This window comes from Haematobia irritans, chromosome 2 (assembly GCF_050003625.1).
Source record: "Haematobia irritans isolate KBUSLIRL chromosome 2, ASM5000362v1, whole genome shotgun sequence".
Classification (NCBI taxonomy): Eukaryota; Metazoa; Arthropoda; class Insecta; order Diptera; family Muscidae; genus Haematobia; species Haematobia irritans.
Genome location: NC_134398.1, coordinates 95,464,653 through 95,487,725, shown reverse-complemented (window position 1 = coordinate 95,487,725; position 23,073 = coordinate 95,464,653). Strand labels below are relative to the sequence as shown.

General features: G+C 36.7%; 2 protein-coding genes across 2 annotated transcripts in view; one reads left to right on the top strand and one right to left on the bottom strand.

Annotated features, from left to right (window-relative positions):
- Positions 1–23,073, top strand: part of dpr19 (defective proboscis extension response 19) — a 305,876-nt gene that overhangs the window by 69,107 nt on the left and 213,696 nt on the right. The window lies entirely within an intron of this gene.
- LOC142225814 (uncharacterized) lies at positions 8,686–21,426 on the bottom strand. The gene is made up of 3 exons (XM_075295628.1): positions 21,380–21,426; positions 21,074–21,163; positions 8,686–10,015 (listed from the first exon to the last, which is right to left on the bottom strand). Exon 3 carries the CDS (start codon positions 10,009–10,011, stop codon positions 8,932–8,934), a length of 1,080 nt encoding a protein of 359 aa, XP_075151743.1. The 5' UTR covers positions 10,012–10,015; positions 21,074–21,163; positions 21,380–21,426; the 3' UTR covers positions 8,686–8,931.

The following is a 23,073-nucleotide window of genomic DNA, read 5'->3' as shown; positions in this document are numbered from 1 at the left end:
AGAAAACATGCGTTTCTTATAAAAAAATCTTCAATATTTTATTTTTCTTGAATTATGCTATAGACTAAAGAATTTGGTTTTTGTTATTTATGTGTTTTGTTCTAACATAACTTAGATATACAATTATGATCAATAACAACTAAAGGTTTAAAAAAAAATAAATTATATAAATCATTATCTTCCTTATCATATTAACGATGTCAGCATGTTCTTTCTAATATTTAGATGCGCCTAGATTTCCAATAAATCAGCAGCTTGTAAGCTTATTTAGTTTTTCTGAAAGAAAATATAATAATTCGAATTTAATGTTGTTCAATTAAAAGTTAATTTTGTTACACTTTACCTGCATGGAATATCGATTTCAATTCTTACTTCCAGGTTGCAGATTTATAATCTTCTTTTGCCGTTGTACTCGTTGTACTCGTAGCATAAAAAGTGTATTAAGGAGCTCGGTAATTTAATTTTAGTAACAATTCCTTTCCAAAATGTCCACACATTGAAATCGTCTATTAAAATTTGAACCAATCAAATACAAAAATAATTTTCGGATATTTTTCATATTTTTAAATACAAAAGAAAGAACTTTTTTACCATTACATAATTCAGCTCATTAGTTTATATATCATATAGATATACTGCTCTCTACTTGGGTTCAAACTGAAACAGGCAAGTAAAACAAAAATGCAATTTAATGCCAACGCTACTTCGCAACTTCAAGGTGAATCTTCCACCAAACCCATAACGCTCTTGGTTTTAAGAAAACTAGGAGTGAAAAAAATTTATAATTTTAAAAGATCAATACGGTACCCACCTTTTGATTGCAAACATATTCAAATATATTTTATAAAAAATATATTAGTTCATTCGTACTAAGAAGTATTCAATCCTTTCAAAACTTAAGGAAACATACTTTTTAGAATATAGGAAATTTTCCTATATTTCTTTTATCTATCTGTAATCGATATGTTTGTGCGTGGCTTGTTTTTTTAGTTGGAATCGTGTTGTTATGATATACGGAGAGATAGGTAAACAAATAATTTAGTAGAATAATATAATAAATAACAAATAAAATATATAAAATATTTGTTATTTTAAATTAGTGAGAAAATACCATTCGCAAGAGATGGGCCCCACAATTATTTTTTTTTGCAAAATTTTTACAAAGTTGGGTCATTATTTTGAACCTAGAAGTTTTATTTTCGAGTTTACATTTTTGATTAAAATTAATATTATTAATATTTCGGAGCGGAGAGTTTTTTGTTTTTGAAAATGCTCCGGACTTTACAAACCCGCTCAGCTTCGACAAAAAAAGGGTTCGCTCCACTCCGGATCCCTGATTTTTAACATACTAACGAATAATTTTGTACTTAATTTTATTTTTACCTTTAAGGCCGGCACTATCGCGCTAAAAAAGCCAACGCGGTTACTTTTCTTCAATAATTCATTTTAAAGGAAACAATTGTTGTTTTGCATCATTCCCCATCAAGTTATAATACAATTTGCCAAAATTGTTTATATATGCTTTTAAAGATTTATTTTTCATTTTAGCAGGAAAACTCGAACTTAGTACCCATTTTTATTTTTGAAAATGTCTGTCTACTCCTCTTGGTCTACTTATTAACCCTTTCACTACCGAAATAAACTTAACGATAAAAAGTTTTATTTTTATCGTTAGGTTTTAGTACTAACAGCATGTAGAACAAAAATTGTCATTTTGAAGACCTACCTCAATTACTTCAAGAGCTATATGAGCTTGTCCTGAAAACTTGATTCTTGATTCTTGTAACCAAATGGCTTTACGAAAAGAAACGCTATTTGGCCTATAATATATTTCAAAGTGTGAGAAAAAATACAAAAAAAGACCCCGAAAAAGTATCAGCTATAGTTTTTGTATAAATGAACATTTACTAGAGACATACAGTAGAAAATTGTCTCAAATTTTCGTATTTTTCGTTTATTGTTAAAGAAGTTTATAAAAATGTATTTTAGACCTCCCCTATATGCACAATATTTATAGCTTATTTAGATTAAAGCCTCTACTTTAAAATAACATTGAGAAATAAATCGAAACTAAGTGGGAAAATAGAATTTGGTGTCTTTTTCGAATGTCCTTCTAAGTGGACATCGGTAGTGAAAGGGTTAATAACGAGGAACTAAACTTTGTTTTACTGTTTAATTTTTAACGGTTTTGACATTTTTCATTTTACTTCCCAGCAAAAAAATGGAAGTTGTTCACCAAACATTTCTTTTAAAGCGCATCCCGGAATCTCCTATCGATTTGTTTTCAGTTCCGATGCAATCCTTTTTGGCAAATCTTAGAAAGTACGGAATTAAGACGTTTTAAGTGAAAATTTAAGTTTGGACAATTAAATGTCGCAAAAACAGAATAGAAAAATCAATAAAAAAGTGAAAAAATAATAACTAAAAATAATCATCCCCGATGGGATTTGAACCTGCGATGTTTGACTTTTTCACTTCCATGGAAGTTCTTTTGAGAGGGTTTTGCAAATTACGATAATTTTTTAGTTTTTGTTGATTGTTAATGGAAAAAATATATTTATACAAATATACATGAAGAAACAAAATAAAAACGATGTATAACATAAAAAAAAATAATTTTTTAGAAAGATACATGTAATGTTCCTAAACTAACTCTAAATAACTGGCATGAATGTTTCATGTGTGAATGTAAACATATATACATTTACAAATTTCGAGTAAACATATTTATGTTGTGATATTTTATTCAGAGAGCGGCAGAGAGAGATAGTATAGAGAAAGAAATAGAGATGGAAACCGGGAGGGTTGACGAAAGATATCAACATAACACAGCGAGAGAATCAAAAGAGAGCAACTTGTGTGAAACCGCTTGTATGTTGTTTCGGAAAACTGTTTTATGACAAGGCCAAAAATTTGATATGCTTAAGTCTAAATATTATTTAATTTGAATATTAGAATGAGTATTCGGAGTAAAGAGAATAGACATTTGAAAAAAAAAAAACAGCATATGCTTTCGCCTTGAGAGCAGCATTTTATGTATGTGTGGACATGTGTTTTGTTTATCATTTTGTCATTATGGGCACAATTTTTTTCTTGTTCGTTAAAAGAAATCGGAACGTACGTGGACTAAGTCAAAAATATTCAGACAAAGGAAATTAAAAAGAAACGGTGAAAAATATACGAAAATTACAAAGGGATCTTCATAAAAATAACGAAAGGGAATTATACTCTTTTTAGAGTTGGGACAGTAAAATGAAAAATGGAGGAAACAGTGAAAATATAAACAGTAAAATGTATAAAAACAAAGTTTAGTTCCCCTTTATTAATAAGTAGTCCAAGAGGACTTGACGGACACCTTCAAATATAAAAGCGGACATTAAGTTCGAGTTTTGCAGCTAAAACAATTTAAGAAGTTTATTTTCTTCAAAATGAATTATTAAAGAAAAATTAAAGACATTTTAGATGGTGTTAAATGCTATTAAAAAACTGTTCACGCCTAAATAAATTTATGTGTATATTATAAAATTATTTATGTATGTTTATACTCGACTCCACGTTCTTCTTTTGTTAGAGTTTTTGGATTCCTTCCAAAATTTCAAACTTTTATACCAAAAACAGTTTTTTATTACAAAATTGTTATTTTTCCAATAAAAAAAAAATAATATTTTATCCAAAAGCTCAGTCCATTTCGTTTATATCAAGCACTGTTTCTGACTGTAAATCTTTAATAACCCACATTTCGAAGTTTCATTATAAAAATTTAATATAGTATAAATATAAATGTGTAAATTAAAAAAAAATTGGTGTACGGTCGCAGGGATTGAACCCACGACCCTTTGCATGAAAGGCGGACATGCTAACCATTGCTCCACGTGGCAAATAAATGTATGTTTCTGTTAAATAATGTTTTGTTTGCATCGGCTCGTGGGCGCTGCAGACTATGCTACATAAATATAACTTATAACGGTAATTGTCTATTGATGGCCATAACAGCTACGTAGCCCAGTGGATAGTGTGATGGCTTACAAACGGTATGGTCCTCGGTTCGATTCTCCGTCCAGGAGAATAGTAAAATTTAAAAAATTTATAAAATTGAATAATTTTTTCAACATTATTTGTATTGCAGAAAAAGGTGCCAAGAACTAAAAAATGACGTGGAAATGAAAATTATGTGAGGGAATGAGCACAATCTTCTTTGGGGAGAATTCTTCCAAGCATATAATATTTTTGGGCTCAAAATGCTTCCAAACATACAATTTGTTCACATAAAACAAACATATTAATATTCGGCAGTATCCAATAATATATATGCTTCCTGCAAAATATGTTTGGAACATATGTTAGAGAAGCGATTTTTTATGAGGGTGTATATACATATATATATATATATATATATATATATATATATATATATATATATATATATATATATATATATATATATATATATATGCTAGTGTTCTCAAGGCGTCAGATAGCACTCCTGATATCTGCTATAACGGGTCGCTGCCTGATAGGCGAAATTGCAAAAACTATAGGTGCGAAGTATAATGACTGTTGTATAAGCTGTCATGATGTGGAGGAAAAGGAATCAATTAAACACCTCTTGTGTGAGTGTCCTGCTTTTTGTGTAAGGCGTAAGCGAATTTTAGGAGCATATAGCTTTAGATTACTGGCTGACCTGGAAAACGTTAACTTAAGCAGTTTGTTAATGTTTTTGGAGCAATCTGGTTGGTTAAACAAAAGTAAATAATAGAGAAGGTTCAGTGGTTAAGACTAGAAGTGCCCATATGTAATAGGTACTTTTAGTTAAATGTGGTATCACAATGGACTGAATAGTCTAAGTGAGCCTGAAATTTAATCGGGCTGCCACTTTAACCTAACCTAACCTTGAAGCTTGCGGCGAATTCGATTGCGTTTTTCAATAAGGTATAACGACAGATGAGAGAGTTTTTTATTCCACATATGTTTTTTGGCAATAGGTACTTTACTATCAGCCATTTGCATAATATTTGTTATTTTTGACAGAATATCTTTGACATTTAACGGTGTTATAATAGCATTTTTTAGGCTTTTGGCTTCAGTGGTAACATCATGTTGTATTGTTCTCCAATTAGCTTTATGGTAAAGGCGAATTTGGGTAGGTTTTGTAATCAGTGAGCCGAACATTTTACACGTTAATGGTGTGTGATCTGATTTTAGAAGATGAGGATGTGTTTCCAGCTGGGAGAATTGTAGGCTGGAGTTCGTAAGAAGCAGATCTACAACCGACGTAAGTTGTGGTGTTTGGCGCTGTGTATATCTGGTAAAATCAGGTGGAGCATGTATAAAAATGTTTGATTTTAATTGTTGTTGGTATAATTTCTTGCCGGCAGTGTTATTGGAATAAGAGTTCCAACTCGTATGTTGTGCATTTAGATCTGCAAAAACAAAAAAGTCTTCTCCATGTCGTGTCAACATTTTTATGTCTTTAATAAAAGTTCCTGTATATCTTGGGCAATAGGCTGATGTTAGCCTGACTGGTCTTTTATTTATATGTATTAAAATTGAAACATTTTCAATCGTCGCTGTTCGAAATTTAGCGAGTCGACGATGTGGGATTGAACTTCTGATTGCTATGAGAACTCCACCTCCATGGGTCTGTCTATCTTCTCTGTTTATCGTATAATTTCGAAGTTTAAATTTATGATTTGTACATAGAAATGTTTCGTTAATTAGTGCTACGTCTACTTTTTTCTCATTTACTAAATGTTCTATTTCCAAAATAGAAGATACATTTGTTATGCCTTGAGCGTTTACGTGAATAACATGAAGTTCATTTATATTTGTCTGATTATATGACATAACGAAGCATGTTACCTAGTACGCGCATTTTGTCATATTTATTTTGACATTTTTGCAAGGCATCAATGGCTTCAAAATAAATTTCTAAAATTTTTTCATTTGAGATATCATTACTATCATTCGAGAGATTGTCAGAATTGGCTTTTGCTGCATAAGTTGGTGCTGTTGTGTGGAACGGTCTGCTATGGTCACTTGGTAGCCCATTGCTACAACTTGGTTGATTGCCAGTTTCAGTATAATAGCCTTCCGGTACATACGATCTTATTACTTTGGTTGTTTTGTTCTTTGCAGTAACTTTGGCACGTATTTCTATATATTCGTTGCGTAATGGGCAACTTCTGTCATAGGCTCTATGATTAGCATTGTTTAATCCTTTGCTTATGCAATTGTGGCATTTGTAAATAACCGGCCCATTTGATGATGTTTTGTTTAATTGGCATGTGGAGTGATTATGAGATCCACCGCACAATAAAAAAATTGGTTTTCTGTGACAATTTAAAGATCCATGCCCATACATAGCACACTTTGAACATTGAGTTGGTCAACTTTTTTGTCTTAAAGGGTTTCTCCATCTCATAATGACATCATAAAATGTTCTTATCTTTCTGATTTTTTTTTTTGCTAACTTGGCTTTTATCGAATTCAATCATATAAAGAGCGTAATCCGTACTGCTACGTTGAGTGGCGATTTCTTTCACACTAATTGGTTCAATGTTAAATTTATTTTTAAATTCTGCCATTATTGTTTCCAAACTCAATCTAGGCAAACCATATAAGACCAGTTTAAAACTTTTACCATCACTCATAGGATGCGTAAAAAAGAGTATCTTGCCTTCTTTAAACTTCTGAATGGTATTTGGAAGTAATTTTGTTCCAATTGACATCCTTTTGTACTTACATTTTTGTCCAATAAGAGCCATAATCAGGGTCAGGCTGTGGTTTTTGTCCACTACAATTGATGGAATCTTACTTCTTGATTTTGCAATCTCCACATTCTCGATACTTTCCTCATCCTCGTTTTCAGAGAATTCTTGGAATCTATTGAAACTGATAGTGGCACCAGGTCTGAGTTGTTTGAATTTCGGGTTGTTACCCCAAGTTTTCCTCGTCTTCTGGGACATTATAATAAAATTACAATTTCTCAGAATATATTTTATTCACAATGTAGATTTTTTTTTATCTCAGCTGATCACTTGTTACGTCTTTATGATCCAAATGTCAGCAAACGAATGAAACATTGAATTTCACCGTAAATGTATAAAACTAACTGTTCGCCGAATGCGAAAAGTATGGAAATATAGAGAAAAATAAAAACACGATAGTTTAATATTTTCAATATATAACAAGAGCAGAAGGTTTTATTAAGGTGTTTTCTATTATAATTAATGCACCCTCAAAAAAAATCGCTTCTTTAACATATGTTCCAAACATATTTTGCAGGAAGCACATATATTATTGGATACTGCCGAAATATTAATATGTTTGTTTTATGTGAACATATTATATGTTTGGAAGCATTTTGAGCCCAAAAATATTATATGCTTGGAAGAATTTTCCCCAAAGAAGATTGTGATCATTCCCTCACATAATTTTCACTTCCACGAAATTTTTAGTTCTTGGCACCTTTTTCTGTAATACAAATAATGTTGAAGAAATTATTCAATTTTATAATTTTTTTTTTAATTTTACCTTTCGCCTGGGCGGAGAATCGAACCGAGGCCCATACAGTTTGAAAGCCAACACACTAGCCACTGGGCTACGTAGTAGTTATAGTCACCAGTAGACAATTATCGTTACAAGTTACATTTATATAGCATACTTTGCAGCGCCCACGAGCCCATGCAAACATAACATTATTTAAAAGAAACATACATTTGTTGGCCACGTGGAGCAGTGGTTAGCATGTCTGCCTTGCATGCAAAGGGTCGTGGGTTCAATTCTTGCTCCGACCGAACCAATTTTTTTTTGCAATTTAGACATTTATACTATATTAAATTTTTATAATGAAACTTCGAAATGTGGGTTATTAAAAATTTACAGTCCCCACATACATAAAATTCTCCTCTCAAGGCGAAAACACATGCTGTTTTTTTCAAATCTCTATGCTCTTGGTTCCGAATGTCTATTCTCTTTACTCCGAATACTCATTCTAATATTCAAATTAAATAATATTTAGACTTAAGCATATAAAATTTTTGGCCTTATCATAAAGCAGTTTTCCGAAACAACATACAACCGTTTCACAGAAATTGTAAACATATATATGTTTGCTCGAAATTTGTAAATTTATATATGTTTACATTCACACATATTATTTTTATGAAACATTCATACCCCAAACATAATATATTTTAACATATTAACATATGTGTCCCAAACATTTAGTGTTAGTTTAGGAACATTACATGTTGGCACTTAAATATATTGTGTTTAAAAATTGTGCCCGAAACACATTTTGTTTATATCGGAACATATGAAAAACATATTTTTCTAACAGTGTGGTAAACAATATTACCTATAATTTCCAACGATATGGATAAATTTGCAACCGCACCAATTGGCTTATCGATAACAAGTAAAGTGAGAGATGCTCTCAACCAAGATGGCGGAAGGCGGGGCTTTTGACAAGATAAATTAATATTCAAATTATGACATTTCTACTCTGGCAGGGATGTACCAAAAAGTAGTATACAAATTCTAACGAACACTATTAAGTCCAATTAATCTTTACTCGAACTTAAACATTGCCGGCCGCCATGCAACATCAAGGTATGTTGTAACTAAAACTAAACTTAAAATACAAAATGAGGCTAAGTGCAGTGCAAAGTGAGTTTCCTTCAGTTCATTTACCATAAATCCAATTTATTAATTCATTTATCTTTTCAAATTCAACCTAAGACTAGATATTACGTAAGGTCAGAAGGGGACCTGGTAGAACCCAAAAGGGGGGCTCTCGCGACAATATATCGATGGGTCAAAAGGGGACCCGTTAGAACCCCAAAAAGGGGGCTCTCGCGAAGAGATACAATAAACGATGGCCAAAAGGGGGCCGTTAGAACCCAAAAGGGGGGCTCTCGCGCATTTACCCTAGCAGTTACACAACCCGGACAGAACCCAACCGAAGATTGTATAATGAGCCACCGGGAGACCGGGCGACGTATACACCCTATGTGTTATGATTCGCCCATACACCTCAGGACCAAAAACGATCGCAACCCGTCCCACTCGGTAAAATTGCGGATCTGCCAAAGGTAATCCCAAAAAGGATTCCTTGATCCGTTCTGGCACGGCTTCGGCGGGGGTCAACACACGACCTAGATCGTGCACACGAGCAGTAAACGTCAGTCGCTGCTCTGGATCATAAGCGGACGATACTGTCAACCGGCAAAATTGGACCCCCTCAATATTTGTAACCGGTAGCCCTAAGTTCTCGACCATAGAACGACAGATTTGGCTTTGGCGCGCGCAGTTGTCGATTACTGCACGGACCGGAACGGACACACCATGGGGGGACACGCGGACTACGAGGCTGGGCGCCAGAGTAACGACATTCTGCAGAGGCAGAACTCCGACGCCGCCAAAATCGGAATATGACCGTGCCACAGCAAGATCGGACGGACGATTCGTATGGTTCCCACTACGAATCCGCTGAGCAGACCTCGAGCTCCCATGTTCAATTCGAGGCGCCACAGCCGCAGCGTGTAACAAAACATTGTGGTCCCCGGAGCAACTGGGGCACCTACGCCGGCTAGGACAATCCTTCGACTGGTGGGTCTGTGCTAGACATCTGTAGCAATAGCGATGTCGTACCACCATACGTATCCTCTTCTCAATCGAAAGAGAGAGGAACTTCCGACACCGCCGCAATGCGTGACGACCTCCACAAACCCTGCAAACCAATTGAGCAGGAGTTCGACCAACATCAGTAGCCTCTACTACAGCAGGCGCCACCACGGGCTCATCCACAACTACCGGAGGTGGACTCTCAATTTCTTGGGGCGATAGCTGAACCTCCGGAATGGCAGGCGACGGTATCGCCATCGGCTCCTCCAACAATGCCCGTTCGACCGCCGACATATCAAGGGGGCACGCAGTATCATCATCCGATTGATCCATAATAACCTCGAAATTTTCCAAGTCGTCAGCGAAGCACGAGGTATTTTCCATGATACTGCGAGAAAATATACGAATTACAAAGAGTTCGCCGAAGTGTCGGTCAATGAGACCAACTTAGCTATAGGTCGTCTTACAACGCCATTCTCCGTACGTATATCCGCGACCCGAATGTGACCATCTACGCCCGGGTGAACCGACACGACTCGACCTAATTTCCAAGAAGTTGGTGGAAGCTGTTCATGACGAATAACGACTAGGTCATTTACCATAACATCGCGCTGAGGAAATTTCCACTTATATCTCATATGCAGATTCTTCAAATATTCCTCTTTCCAACGTACACAAAACTGTTGTGCAAGAGCCTGTACCTTACGAAACCGATTCACCAACGAAAGAGGCTGTTCGGTTATAACTGGCTCAGCAGGGGCGAGTAGAGGGGCACCTATAAGAAAATGACCCGGTGTCAAAGCGTCAAGCTCCTGCGGGTTATCCGATTGGGGACAAAGAGGTCTTGAATTCAAACAAGCCTCAATACGAGCCAACACCGTCGAAAACTCTTCAAACGTGAAACGAACATTCCCTATTTGCCTTCTGAAATGCAACTTAAAACTCTTCACCCCAGCTTCCCAAAGGCCTCCCATATGAGGCGCACCAGCTGGGATAAATCGCCACGATAGGCCCTGGTGTGCAAACTTAGAGGACACGACATCACTGCTTCCCCTCATTACATCCCGGAAATTTCGTTCAAGCTCACGCGACGCACCGACAAAATTTGTCCCATTGTCCGAGAAAATGGTCGCAGGACAACCCCGACGAGCAACAAACCTATGAAATGCCGCAAGAAAGCCGGCAGTCGACAAGTCGGAAACCGCTTCCAAATGAATCGCCCTAGTAGCAAAACACACGAAAACGCACACATAACCTTTAGTTATGCGACAATAACGTCCGGTGAACGACTTCACCTCAAAGGGGCCTGCATAGTCTACGCCAGTCGTCGTAAAAGGTCTGTCGAGAACAGTTCTTTCCGGAGGAAGAGGAGCCATCACCTGACTACAAACCCGTTTCCTCTCCAAAAGACATGGTTTACACCTATGTATAACCGAACGAGTAAGATTCCTCACCCGAGGTATCCAGTATTCTATACGAAGAATACGCAACATCAACTGATTTCCTCCATGAATGGAAATCAAATGAACAAATTCCACCAAAAGCTTCGTGAATCGACAGCTGTAGGGCAAAATTATAGGGTGCCGCTCCGAATACGAAAGAATAGGCGAGCGGCTCAAACGACCATACATCCGCATTACACCCATTTCATCAAGGAACGGGTTCAAAGAAACAAGTGAACTGCCAGTACCTAACGAAGACCTATCCATCAAGTCCTTATATTCATTACCATAATTCATTTTTTGAGCAAGCACTATCAAGCGACTTTTAGTTGCCCTAATCTCAGACGATGATAAACTGTGATCCGCATAGCTACAATCACGCCTATGAGCGGGATGCGTCCGATAAAAGAATCTCATAACATATGAAATAACACGCAGCGCTCTATCCAGAGAAGAAAATCTATCGAGAACATCCTCGTATGAATTAACGAAAGAAGCATGTGCCTTCACAGACCGAATTTCTACGTCGGTGTCAAAAGAGGAAGTGTCACGAACCGGCCATTCCGATTGACTACACGATAGCCACTGAGGCCCATGCCACCAAAGTCGAGAGGCGGCCAAATCCGAAGGGGACACACCGCGGCTGCCAAGATCAGCAGGATTATCCTCCGACCTCACATGATACCAATTCGTACCACCGACGTTCTCCTGAATGCGACATACCCTATTCGCGACAAATGTTGTCCAAGCCGAAGGCGTTTTCTTTAACCAGGCTAGTACAATAGTCGAATCCGTCCAACAATAAATTCGACCAAAATCAATACCGATTTCTCGAATGACCGTTCTTGCGAGTAAAACAGCGCCGCAAAGCTCCAAACGAGGCAAAGAAACCGATTTCAACGGAGCAACTTTCGTCTTGCACGATAGCAAATTAACGACAATCTCGCCATTCGGGGCCAAAACTCGAATATATACTACCCCCGCGTATGCCTTAACCGAGGCATCTGAAAATACGTGAAGCTCGGCCGAAGTGCACGGTGTGTAACGAATCCACCGAGGAATATTTATCGAATTGACATCCGGATAACTATCTACAAATTTTTCCCACTCGGATGCCGTTGCCGAAGGCAGTATTTCATCCCAGCCGACGCGATCAAGCCAAACCTTCTGCATGATAATCTTTGCCACAATTATCACTGGACTTAACCAACCGACAGGGTCGAATAATTTCGCGATAGCCGACAACACTTCCCGTTTAGTGTATCCACACCTTTTTGCTATAGGCTCGACCGCGAAGTAGAATGCATCCAATTGAGCATTCCATCTCACACCCAATGGTTTCGAATTGCTAGCCTCGACAAATGCCAGCAATTGAGCATCAACCAAATATTCCGGCGGTAGTGAATCTAAAATTTCTCTATAATTCGATGTCCATTTCCGCAGTTCAAATTTAGCCGTCGCAAGCGCCGCGATTAATTGATCCCGAGCCATTATCGCAGTTTCAAGGTCATGAGTTCCGGTCAAAACGTCATCAACGTACATACATTTACGTAATATATCGGCCGCGAGTGGAAACTCCTCCTCAGTGTCTTCAGCTAACTGTAACAGTGTCCGTATCGCGAGATATGGTGCACAGTTTACACCGAAGGTCACCGTTTGTAGTTCATAGTCCTGGACTGTCCTTGTCGGAGAATCCCTAAAAACAATTCTCTGCAACGGAGCATGAGAAGAGTCCACTCGAATCTGCCTATACATCTGTGTAATATCGCAGTTGAACACGTATTTAAATAGTCGCCATCGCACAATAAGAAGGACTAAGTCCTGCTGCAAAGTGGGACCTACGTGAAGGATATTTTTTATTTTTTTTTTTTTTATTATTATTTTATTTATTGTACAATTTGCTATATATCCATACAATTTTGGCCCAGCGCCACAAGGCATTATTGGGCTAGTTGGCTAACAAAAATTCATGATTGTACAAAAGTTTGCAATAGTAATTCACACAATTTAAAAAACTTATGAAATCAATTAAACTACCTTAATTTAATGTAAAAGTGTTTCAACTGTGTCGAGAATATAATTTTTGCATGATCTTTTAAAACTTGAAATACTCGTAAGTGCTTTTATTTCAGGAGGAAGATTATTGTAAGCATTTGCTCCAATAAAATCAATTCGTTGCTTGGTCCTTTCTAGTCTACAAAGGGGTACTCTCAGATTCATTCTACCTCTCGTATTTACATTACTTTGATTTTGCGTAAAAGATATTGGGTGATTTCCAATATCCTTGACACACTTGAAAACATAGACTAAAAGCCCGTATGTATGCAGTCCATTTAATGGCAAAACAGAACTCGCAAATTCTTTGAATAATGTTAATGTAGAAAAGTTACGTGGAAGATTAAAAACAGCCTTCAATGCTTTATTCTGCATTCTTTGTAAAGCCTTGAGATTTTGATTAGCATTATTATAAGCGTAACTGGCTACCATATAGTTAAGATGAGATTGTATTAAAGCATGATATATCAGAAACTTAGACTTCTGGTTTAACTTATGGCGCAGCTTATATAATATTCCAACTGCTGGTGCAATTTTCCTCTTCAACTCACTTATATGAAGATTCCAACTCAAATTACGTTGTAAAATTACACCCAAATACTTAACATGATACGATTCAGTAATACGCTCCCCATTCAAATTTATCGCGAAATTACCGCTGGAGTTGGTAATATTTGGTCTAAATCTAATAAGTCGTGTCTTTGATGCATTTATAACCAATTTGTTCAGCCTCGAGAACTCAAAAACAAGCGATGCGTCCCTTTCCATCTGAATCTGCAAAACTAGGTCATTCTTATAAGGATATAACAGACATACATCATCTGCATATATGTAGAGTCTACCGGTCAGATCAAGATTCGCCAAATCATTTAAATAAATAGTGAATAATAAAGGCCCTAAACTACTACCTTGGGGAACTCCGTGTTGTACACCACCCATAAAACTTTGACAATCGTTTATTTGAACAAATTGCCTCCTATTTGAAAAATAACTTTTAAACAACATAAGTTCTTTGCCCTGAACACCGTAATAAGAAAGTTTATGTAATAAAATTTCATGATCAACAAGCTCAAATGCCCTCGTGAAATCATAAAATATTGCTGCAACTCCAATGTAACCATCATCTAGGCCCTCGCAAATAGTCCTTATCACATTCACAACAGCATCTTCCGTGCCACATCCCCGCCTAAATCCAAATTGTTTTTCATATAAGAATCTGTTTGCCTCCATATATGATTGAAGCTTATCACACAAAATTTTTTCCAGTATTTTGTCAATAGTAGAAAGAATTGCGATCGGACGATATCTATTAATATCAGTCGTATTGATCTCTTTTGGAATCGGAACTATTTTATGTATTTTAAATTCATCGGGGTACACAGATGTTGCAATAATCTTATTAAACAATATGACAAACACTGGCACCAATTCATCTCTGCACTCCCTTATGAATTTGGGTGAAACATTATCATATCCAGGACTCTTACTAACTGCCATGTTTGCAATAGCATCCATCACTTCACTGTTGTCTATGCTATGTAAAATGAACCGTTGACGCTGGCGAGAAAGTGTTCGCAGTGAGTTGAAATTATCCAAAGGGGTGTATTCTATCAGTCTTCTTAAATTTGAGATAGATTCAATAAAATGTTTATTGAATATATCCGCCTTAATCTGATCATCCGAGACGATTCTACCCAGAGGGTCTTTAAGGCTTGCGACAGGTTTACTACTCCGACCTAACGTTTTATTGATAAATCTCCACCCTCTTTTTGGATCATTCCCAATTTCTGACAGATTATCCTCATAATATCTATCCCTACAAACTTCATTCGCCAATCGTATAACCCTACTAATACGTCTCAGCAAGTTGTTAACATTATCCCTGTTTAGCAGTTTTCTTCTCCTTCTTAGTAGTCTTTCCTTTAATTGTATTAAAGCCTGTAGGTTTCTATTTATCCAAGGAGTCAGTTCAAAACGCCTCAGCCTTCTACATTTCATCCTAACAGTTGCATGATCTATTGCCTCCTCTAAACATTTTGATACTTTCCCTGCCAGATCAGGTGCGCTAAATGAACCCGGATTATCTGGCAAAATGTCATTCAAAAATTCCTTTGCCTTACCATAATCGCAAAATATCTTTTCATAATCGACATACTTCATGCGTGGAACATTGGATTTAACCATACAATGTATCATATTATGATCTGTCAATGAACATTCTACTGAACCAACAAATACATTCGGAATACTAGTAAATACATGGTCTATACAGGTTAGGCTACGTGGTCTTGTCACCAAATTGTGCACATTTCTGCAATCGTAACTTTCAATTACTTCCTGCAAATCAAAAAACGAAGGACTGGAAAACAGGTCTATGTTCGAGTCACCAATCATTATAATTGGGCTAGAAGCGCAATCATATAAAATAGAATCAATTACTGGTAGAAAATCAGCGAATCTACATTTCTGGGATCTATAATAAGAAACAAACGTCAACGGTTTCCGATCTATCCTTAAATTGTGTAAAGACACAGCGATCATTTCAACAAAATTATGGCTCCTGCAATGTTTAATTTCATGTTGCAAATCATTCCTTATGTATAAAGAAGTCCCCCCATAGCCGTCACCCCTGCAGCAATGAATGCTAAAATACCCCTGAATGTCATACAACTGAGTTAAATCCTCCTGAAACCACGTTTCCTGCAAAGCAATTAAATTCGGCAATTCGCCGAAATTACTTATAATAGACTTAAACTCATTAAATTTTTGTATAGATGAAACACTTCTAACATTAATGCTTACTATTTTAAAAAAATCATCTTTTAAATCTTCAATGTAATTTTTAAATAGTGAAAATTTTTCAAAATATCGATTTTGCATTATATTAATAGTTTTGTTTAAATAAATCATAAAAAATTAACAAGAGGGAAAGGAAGAAAAAAAGATATTAATAAAAAGTTATTTCTGTGCCGGTGATTCATAAACAGCATCATCATCATTTTCATCATCACCATTAACTTCATTAGAAACGTCATCTTCGTTCTCGTCGTTAGAAGTTTCACCATTCACATCTCTATTTCCTCTGCTAAGTACAACAGACCTACGCTGCCAATGCTTATTAGTTGTTGCATCGAGAAGCATTTTATCTATGTCTTCCTCGCATCTGATAAGCTTTTGTTTTGAAATATTATTTTTCCTGCAGTATACATTTCCATTCCTGGCATATATATATTGGAATCCTATTGATTTCAATGATTTGGCATATGAAAGCAAACTCATTGTTTCCTTACTGTTAAAATCGTTGATAAAAACATTCTTCGAATTTTCGATTTCTTTTAGTTTACATTTTGCCATCATCAATTTATCTTTTTCTTGTTTCGTTGTAAATTTCACAACTACTATTTTGTTTTTCTTATTGGAAGTGCTTTTGCCATTCATATAATAAGCATAATCGATTGAACGTTGTTCCAAAACAACACCAACACTTTTAGTTAGACTTAAAACAGCATCTACGGGATTAACATCGTCGTCAGTATGCATGCCACGTATTATGCATTTATTCTTCACGACCTCGTTGTTAGTTTCTTTCATACATGATTTATAATTTTTTAACTCATTCTTTAACATCTTGTTTTCTTTTTCAAGTTCCTTTATCTTCTTTTTATTTTCAGCAACGTCTTTAAACACTTCATCAAACTTGGCTGACATGAAGTTTATTGATTCAGCCAGCTGATCGAGTTTTTGCAATTGTTTTCTTTGTTTTCTTAGTTCAGATGTTATTGAAGACAAGTCACTTCTAATATCTCCTTCATCTCCTTTGCATTTCTGACATTTATAGATTTCACTCTCATCATCGCAGAGTCTCTCAAACTCTCTCTTGCTCAAGCCTGAACACTGAGAGTGAAAATGTTTCTCACAGTCATCACATTGCAAGTAATTGTCTGTTTCTTCTTTGATCACTTTCGTACATCGTACACAGACCAACTTTTTATTAACTATGCTGCGTCTTTTTGCTTCTTTAGGCATATTTATTTTACAAAATTTGACACAAGGCGCAATTGTTTTGTTGTTTTTTGTAAGTTCTGTACAATTCAGTTTGTTTTGAACGTATAAAAATGATTTTTACTACGGAGCAATTAGAACACGACAAAAAGATACGTCTTTATCGGAGGGTTGCCAACTTCTTAAGACTATTCCCGTTGGACGTTTTATTAGACGCATTAAATACGACGCGAAGTTTGGAAGTCTTCTTCTCGAGGTTAATGACAGGATGATGTGGAAGATAACACGAAAGTGTATCACTTGCAGAAATGGCGGATACTGGCCTCATGTGATCCAAATGCAAATATTCTTTAACAACACTATCATAAACTGATTTCACGTCCGGCCTTTTCGATAATGACGATTCATTACGATAAAATTGCCTCAAAGCCGTTGTTCGGGACTCACCCAAATATCCACGAGGACCGAGCTCTTCCTTTAGCGGAAGTGTAACTATATATCTACCTTCCGAATCTCTGCGCGTTGTCCGAACGTAATTTTCCTCACAGAACTTATCGGAGGGGGACAAAACCCCTTTACGTGGTGTTTCCTCCAACTCCCAAAACCGTAAAAGCGTTCTATCTAAATTTTCCTCTTCATCAACCGCTATAGTCGTAGTAAATGTTTGAATTTGCGATGTAGAAATCGGACCCGTTACTAGCCAGCCGAAAACACTGTTCTGTGCTATCAATGATTGAGCCGCAATCTGCCGGCAACCTTCTAATAGTATTCTCGGGTACAAGTCAGCGCCTAGTAGAATATCGACCGGTCTCGACACGAAAAGATTCGGATCAGCTAAGCGAATATCCGGAATCTGAGACAAAACTTCCTGCGACACCGTAAAGGAAGGTAAATTCCCGGATATAGATTGGAGCACTATAGCCATAGTTTCCAACAAAACCGACGCGTTGAGTGGAGATCCGATTTTCAAATTACACATTTTACTCGATTTGGCCGAAATTGCGCTATTTACCCCCGAAATTGTAACATTAGCCGCGTGAACCGGTAGTTTCACCCGATTTCGAAAGCGTTCCGTCAGAAACGAAGATTCTGAAGCGGGGTCAATCAAAGCGCGTGCCGGATATGAAACCCCATCGTGCATGATATTAATCATCGCAGTTCCCAAAAGCACGGCCCTATTTTGCGTCGTATGAAATGCCTGGCGAGGTAGGCACGCCGACGAGGTAGAAGGTTGCGGCTGATCAACCGAAGGCATAGTTCTCGGTTGAAAACTAGCCGCTGAACTCGACAAGGTGTTGGTCGAACCCGTCGCCGAAGTCGCGCTATTAGACGGCGTAGAATCGCGATGCAATAGCGAATGATGTCTCGAATTACATTTTGCACACGAATATTGTCTTGGACAATCCTTCATCTCATGACCTTTCATTAAGCAATTCAAGCACAACCGGTTACGTTTTACCACTATGTAACGTTCCGATACCGAGAGTTTACCAAATTTAACGCAAGCCGAAAGTCTATGATTATGTTTAGGACAAATAACGCACTTAGATTCCGACGAAGCACGCGACGATTTAGAAGAAGACGCATTGGTAAAATGCGCTTTTACCTTCTTTTCCTGAGAACGCTTCGAAGACGTGTCTTCCCGCAAATCATGCAAACACATCAACGTACGAACCCTTTCGGACAAAAAAGCGTCTAAATCCGCCCACGACGAAAGGGCTGATTTGTCCCTAACACTCTGCTCCCAAAGAGTCTGTGTGAGCCGCGGCAAACGTTGAAGGCAAATAAAAACGAGTATCTGGTCCCAATTATCGGTCGAAACTTCGTACGTATTCAATGCCGAAAGACAGCCATTGATTCCACGTTGAATCGATTTCAAACCCGCACTTGTCTCTACCGATACTGCCGAAATTGCAAAGAGAGACTTAAGTTGATTGTGAACTAGAACCCGCTTATTGTCGTATGCATCAACGAGGGCCTTCCACGCGAGGGCAAAACTTCGATGTGTCAGCGGAAACTTCGAGACAATTTCCCTAGCTTCGCCACTGGTCTTCCGCACAAGATGACACAAACGCTCGACGTCCGTTAATCTTGAATTGTTAACATAAACTGCTTGAAACAAATCCCGGAATGTAGGCCAGTCTAGAAAATTGCCCTCAAATACATCCGTATCGCACGGTGGCAACGCCAAATTGTGAACCATATCACAAAGTGGAGGGCCACTAACGGCCACTTCACCCCTAAACCCGGCTTTGCCATTAGGCAGCGACTGCCCATCCCGATCAGCCGGTATCGAAGTAGTCGCGTTATTAGCCAAAATCGCTTCGGATCCTTGAGTCGATTTATGAGACCCGATACTCCGTCTCGATGCTGCAACGACCGAAGACGCAGACGAAGTGATCGATGATCTACGTGACCGACGAAACTGGCCCAATTTTCGATTTATCGCGGACAAACAATTCATATAAGCCTGATGGGACGCGTCATATTTCCCGTCCACCGATTCAATATCGCTCGTTTGCGTTGTTCCGGCACCCTGTAAACTAGCCACGCATTCCTCAAAGCAATCCTGAACCTTTGTCCACAACTTCCCCAATTCCTCACTTCGAATCTCGAGGCTATAGACGTCTAACTCCTCATCTTTCATGGCATTAAAATGGGCGTGGAATTTAATAAGAGCGTCCGAAACGCGAATAAAGCGATCAAAGGGAGATACAGACATTCTAACTTTACGTTCAACTACCAAATTGAAGAATGTAACCAAATACGAAATTACAATATAGCCAAGAAGCAACGGCCAATAAAATTACCAAACTCAGACAAGGTTCCGTTCAATAAAAATAGCAAAATACGCAAAAGTAACTCAAATTCCGACCAAAACGAAAAAACACAATTTTCACTATCAAAATAAATCAATCCGTATCAAATATCAAAACGCACTTTATCTCGAGTTACAAAGATTAATTCGAGTCCACAACTCGCGAAAATCCGACAAAAGATCAAACGCTCCCAGAAACCGAAAATACTGAATGTAGGGTGCACAAAATATTACCCCCGAACGCTTGACACAAGAAAAATTATAATAATAATAATAATAAACAAAGGTATAAATAAATCAATAATAATAAATACCTGTCCAATAAATATTCAAAATTTACCAAATATTTGAATGATCGAATAATTTCTCTCAGTGTGAGAGCGTAAAAGTTTCAAAATATACCGAGTTTTAATTCAAGCCCCGATTCCAACCGGGAAATATTCAAACCTTTGAATTCAACTTGAATTCTAATGTGGGAATTACACGTAGTGTATAGCCCCCTTAAGAATTCAAATGATGATCGATATCCGATAACACGATAGTACGAGATGTGCCCGATTAGTCACTATACTATAGCAATCGACTAAGAGCGCAACACTGATGAGAACAAAACAAAATAAAAGCTTTTGTATGTTCTCAAATGTATGCAAATGAACGAAACAACAATTAATAAATGAAATTTCAGCACAGAAAACGCGAAAAAGTGGTGAATATACGAAACAAAGAGAGTGATATATGTGTATAGTGAATATTAGTGTACGAAAGTGGTGAAAATATGTACTTTAAGTTATTTCTCTCCGAAATTATTTGCACAGACGTCAAAATGGAAATACAAAAACAAAAACCTTGAATGCGTTTTGCCGTCGGCAAATGAAAATTTACTTAAAAACAATGAAAAACGATATTTTCACGCAAATAAAGGCAAATAAACCACTTTAAATAAAAAAAACACTAATATTCACTGATATCACTGAACTTGTACACCACTTTTAGGAATATTTATAATAAAAACCGATCGCGTAGCGTTGTAAAACAACCTTTTTTTTTCTTTAAATGGACGGACGACCACTATATTTGTTGTTGCACCGACCGCGAACTCACTTTATAAGGGAAAATGCACTGCACTTACCTTATAAAACGATGAAACAGATGTTGAGGATGATGAACTGATTGGTTTGAGTTTAAGGTGAAATTGATGACCAGGTCAGGTGGACTGTGTCTATAACAAAAACCAAGAAAAACACCGGTTAAACCAATTCTTCCACTCCGAAGTCCAATTATCCGGTACGAATGGATCAAAATGTTCGCCGAATGCGAAAAGTATGGAAATATAGAGAAAAATAAAAACACGATAGTTTAATATTTTCAATATATAACAAGAGCAGAAGGTTTTATTAAGGTGTTTTCTATTATAATTAATGGTAAACAATATTACCTATAATTTCCAACGATATGGATAAATTTGCAACCGCACCAATTGGCTTATCGATAACAAGTAAAGTGAGAGATGCTCTCAACCAAGATGGCGGAAGGCGGGGCTTTTGACAAGATAAATTAATATTCAAATTATGACATTTCTACTCTGGCAGGGATGTACCAAAAAGTAGTATACAAATTCTAACGAACACTATTAAGTCCAATTAATCTTTACTCGAACTTAAACACTAACCATGAATAACACAAATCGTTCCGTACGGATTTACCTTCCCCTTGCGAGTAGGTGTCTTGAGCTCAGCCTCCTCGTTATTAATGACGTCTGCAATTGGACTCCCCATGTCTTGGTCTGCTTCAGGGTACTCTTCCCTTGCAGCAGTAACTTTATCAGATTCATATGCTTTCGACTCAGCGCCTGATTCTGCCTCCTCATCTGCATCTGCAACATATTCGTCCGAAGATCCTGCGGAGAAATCTTCTTCGTCCGTCGTACCACGCACATAATCACTGAACATTTCTTCAGACAAGAAAGCCCTTGCCTCCCCATCTCCCGTCTCTGGAATGGTTTCATCCAAGGCCGTATTCAGGGGGGGGGGTGAGGGGGATCAAACCCCCCCCGAAATGAATGAATATTTTTATATAAATAAATATATATTTTTAACTGCATAGAAAAAATCTTATCGAAGATGGTGAAGAAAATCTGGAGGTTTTATTTTGAAAAACGCTTACCTATAAAACTTGCACAAATCATAGAATACTAGTTGAAAAGTCCGTCAAACGACGGTCGAAAAAAAAACAAATTGTTTTTGTTCTCGCACCACAAATTTCATTTTTGGAAAATGTATTTCTGCTTTTTATGTGTGTTTGTTGTTCTTTTTGTGAACATGACTCGCTTTGTTTGGCCATAGAACAACAACGAAACAGCCAAACACACGTGTGTAAATGAAATGGAGCAAAACCTGCGAAAACCTGCCTAATTTAGCGATGGAAGCAATAAAGAGATATTTCCAAACGTGCATTTATTTTTTTTGATCGGAAAGGTACTTGTTACTAAATTTCAACAAAAATTTAACTTGAATATTATTGTCAAGAGACTGAATTTTAAAGAAAATAAAATTTTAACAAAATTTCCTATATAAATAAAATTTTGCAAAAATTTTCTATAGAAATAAAATTTTCCATTCGTTTTGTTTTGTTATAGTTGGTTTTGATCTTTAAGCATTGTTGTTTTTTTGTTGCAGCTTAAAACCATACATTGACTAAACTACAAGTGTAGTTTAACCAACAGAGGAAAATAATGTTTGTCAAATTTATTTGGGCAAAGACCTATAGACTGCAAGATGGTTGGATGGTTTCGGAATTACCACATTCCTTATCAGCATCCTCTATTTGCAACAAAACTATCAACCAATTATCACTTGAACCCTCCGAAAAAAGGTTTTGTATGATAGCCGGCTTATGCCGAAATAATTTTGCAAAAAAAATCTATAGAAAAAAAATTTTGCAAAATTTTTTCTATAGAAATAAAATTTTGCAAAAATTTCCCATAGAAATAAAATTTTTACAAAATTTTCAATTGAAATAAAATTTTAACAAAATTTTCTATAAAAATAAAATTTTGCAAAAATTCTATATAGAAATAAAATGTTGACAACATTTTCTACCGAAATAAAAAATCGATAATATAGAATCGCA